This window comes from Sander lucioperca, chromosome 12 (genome assembly GCF_008315115.2).
Source record: "Sander lucioperca isolate FBNREF2018 chromosome 12, SLUC_FBN_1.2, whole genome shotgun sequence".
Lineage (NCBI taxonomy): Eukaryota > Metazoa > Chordata > Actinopteri > Perciformes > Percidae > Sander > Sander lucioperca.
In genome coordinates this window covers 21038327-21041234 of record NC_050184.1, presented here as the reverse complement: position 1 = coordinate 21041234, position 2908 = coordinate 21038327, and the positions used below count along the sequence as shown (strand labels likewise).

The following is a 2908-nucleotide window of genomic DNA, read 5'->3' as shown; positions in this document are numbered from 1 at the left end:
GTATCCTGCTCTGCCTTTGAGAAAATGAAAGCTCAGATGGACCGATCAGGAATCTTCTCTTTATGACGTCATGAGGGGAAAGGTTACCTCCCCTTTCTCTGCTTTGACCGCCCAGAGAATTTGGCCCAAGAAAGAGAGAGACATCATGGATTTCAAACGAGCAAAGCATGGCAGTTGGTCAACGCCACCCCCCCCCCCCCCCCCCCCCCCTCCACCTTGCCCCCCCCCCTCTCCTCCTCAATAGCATTTAAAGCTACAGACACAGACATGGCACATCCTAAGGAAAGCTCATAGTGGCTGTAATTCTGCACCAAGGCTGAATTTAGGGAAAGAGACTTCAGATACAGTATTAGGGGACCACTAAGGTCTATATAAAGAGACTTCAGATACAGTATTAGGGGACCACTAAGGTCTATATAAAAGCATCTAAAGAGCACCATGTCATGGGACTTTTAAAAAACGAAACGCATTCTCATGAACGGGTTCATATGATATCGTACGAAAGGTTGTGCACACTAAAACGCATATTATACAGAAACTAGGAGACCTCCCAACCCGTTCTCATTCCGAACTCGTAAAATACGGACGTTTGGGCAGTGGCTGTCAGCGTCAGATACGACAAAAAAAGCCCCCTTCAGCGTGCGTGTAACGCACCGGGGAGAGCAGCAGCTACACGGGGTTTGAGGATGACGTAGCACTAAGAGCGACTACGGTAGAGAGTAGTATGAAAGACCGAAAATCTGCGTTTAGGGAGGTTGGTTGGGAGTAGATGGGATCGTGTCCCGCATGTTACGTTTCCTAAACTCAACTGTCCCGTTCTTCTTTACCTAGTGTTTAACTTTTCGTAGCTTTTCGAACGTATGGTTCATTAGAACAGGAAAAAAAGAATATCTGTTGCTACGTTTCCCCCTCTCATTCCCCTTGCACTGGCGTTCCCTCCTCTCATTCCCCCTGCTCTGGCGTTTCCCCCCCTCTCATTCCCCCTGCTCTGGCGTTTCCTCCTCTCATTCCCCCTGCTCTGGTGTTTCCCCCTCTCATTCCCCCTGCTCTGGTGTTTCCCCCTCTCATTCCCCCTGCTCTGGCGTTTCCTCCTCTCATTCCCCCTGCTCTGGCGTTTCCCCCCCTCTCATTCCCCCTGCTCTGGCGTTTCCTCCTCTCATTCCCCCTGCTCTGGCGTTTCCCCCCCTCTCATTCCCCCTGCTCTGGCGTTTCCTCCTCTCATTCCCCCTGCTCTGGTGTTTCCCCCTCTCATTCCCCCTGCTCTGGTGTTTCCCCCTCTCATTCCCCCTGCTCTGGCGTTTCCTCCTCTCATTCCCCCTGCTCTGGCGTTTCCCCCCCTCTCATTCCCCCTGCTCTGGCGTTTCCTCCTCTCATTCCCCCTGCTCTGGCGTTTCCCCCCCTCTCATTCCCCCTGCTCTGGTGTTTCCCCCTCTCATTCCCCCTGCTCTGGCGTTTCCCCCCCTCTCATTCCCCCTGCTCTGGCGTTTCCCCCTCTCATTCCCCCACCAAAATGTAGCGGTGTAAATGTAGCCTGATATTGATCGCTAACAGTCAAACAGCCGTCACTGAGTCTTTGTTCTGCCCTCTACAGGTTCTGATCTCCGAGGGTCTCGGCCTTTACGCTCGGGATCCGAAGTTTGTGGCGTTTGCGAAGCGGGAGATCGCCGACGCGTGTCACATGACGGTGGATGAGATGGAGTCGGCCGCCAGCGACCTGCTCGGCACGGGTAGCCACGCTTTCCTCGGCAACGCAGCCGCCGACCCGGGCGCGCTCTACAGCGACGAGGAGCCAATCAGAACTGGCCGCGACGAGGACGAGCTGGCAGACGAGATGACCTGTGTGACGTCATTCTGATGGGCTGATGCTCTGGACCAATCAGAGATGAGACTGAGATAGATAGACATCAGTGATTGACAGGACATTGGACCAATCGGGTGACAGGACAGAGAGGATTGCGGGGTTTAATCAAAGTGATATTGACTGACGAGATTTGTGAAAAACCGATGGAAATGGCCGCCAGCAGAGTGTGACTCAGCGCTGTCATGTCGCCAGGTGGTTAGGTCGTTAACGTGGTGAACGCTGCTAAGCTGCACAGAATCACACTTTACCCACAATGCATTGATGGCAGTTTTACACGTTGTGTTGTCATTTTATTATTTATAATTCTCTGACAGGAAACATGAACAGATTTAGGCCCAACAGTTACCGTCAACAAGCTAAACAGAGATTAGCATTGTGCCGTAACTGATTAGCTTGAAACGCAAATTGCATCCTCTACCTCAAAATATAACGCTCTGCAACAAGCTAGCTCAAAACTAGCCGCTCACACAGCCGTGTTAGCTTGTTTTGTGGTATTTAACATGATTTGTTTATGTTAGCATTACGTTAGCATGACTATGAAGCTGTCAGACACTAATGAAGCAACCTAGCTAACAGATAATAGCCAGCTACATTGCTATGGAAGCTACTGTTACATTTTTTCTGTAGTTGGCAGCCTCCCAGTGTTTAATGTTACTTCAGAACAGAAATCATTGGCGATGTTTACATGCACACTAATACTGATATTCCACTATTATTCAGAATATTCCAAATTAATTTCATTAGCCACATAAAACACTTAGTAGGAATGTTGTCTCTTTCGGAGTATGGCGCAAAAATCTGAATATTTTGTGCATGTAAACGTCTATAAACAAGTTTTGTTACAGTGACCAACAAGTTTACATGTCAAAGTTGAACTCCACACACAAAATACAAACAAGAACAAACCTCTTTCTAACGTTAAAATTAGATGAAAGTCAACGGTAAATTATTTCCGAACTGAAGGTCCTATCCTGCACCCGGTGCAGCGCAAAGCCCAACGCAAGTGTCTTTGCTAGTTTAAGACCGACGCAGTTGTCAGTTTCCCGT

The 2908-nt window shown here is 49.3% G+C and overlaps 1 protein-coding gene across 1 annotated transcript in view; it reads left to right on the top strand.

Annotated features, from left to right (window-relative positions):
- The window catches only part of cacna1fb (calcium channel, voltage-dependent, L type, alpha 1F subunit), a 102485-nt gene extending 99577 nt beyond the window's left edge, over positions 1-2908 (top strand). The window contains exon 50 of the mRNA XM_036008089.1: positions 1592-2908. Within this exon, the coding sequence (XP_035863982.1) occupies positions 1592-1855 (264 nt within the window). The 3' untranslated portion in view covers positions 1856-2908. The remainder of the gene's footprint in view (positions 1-1591) is intronic.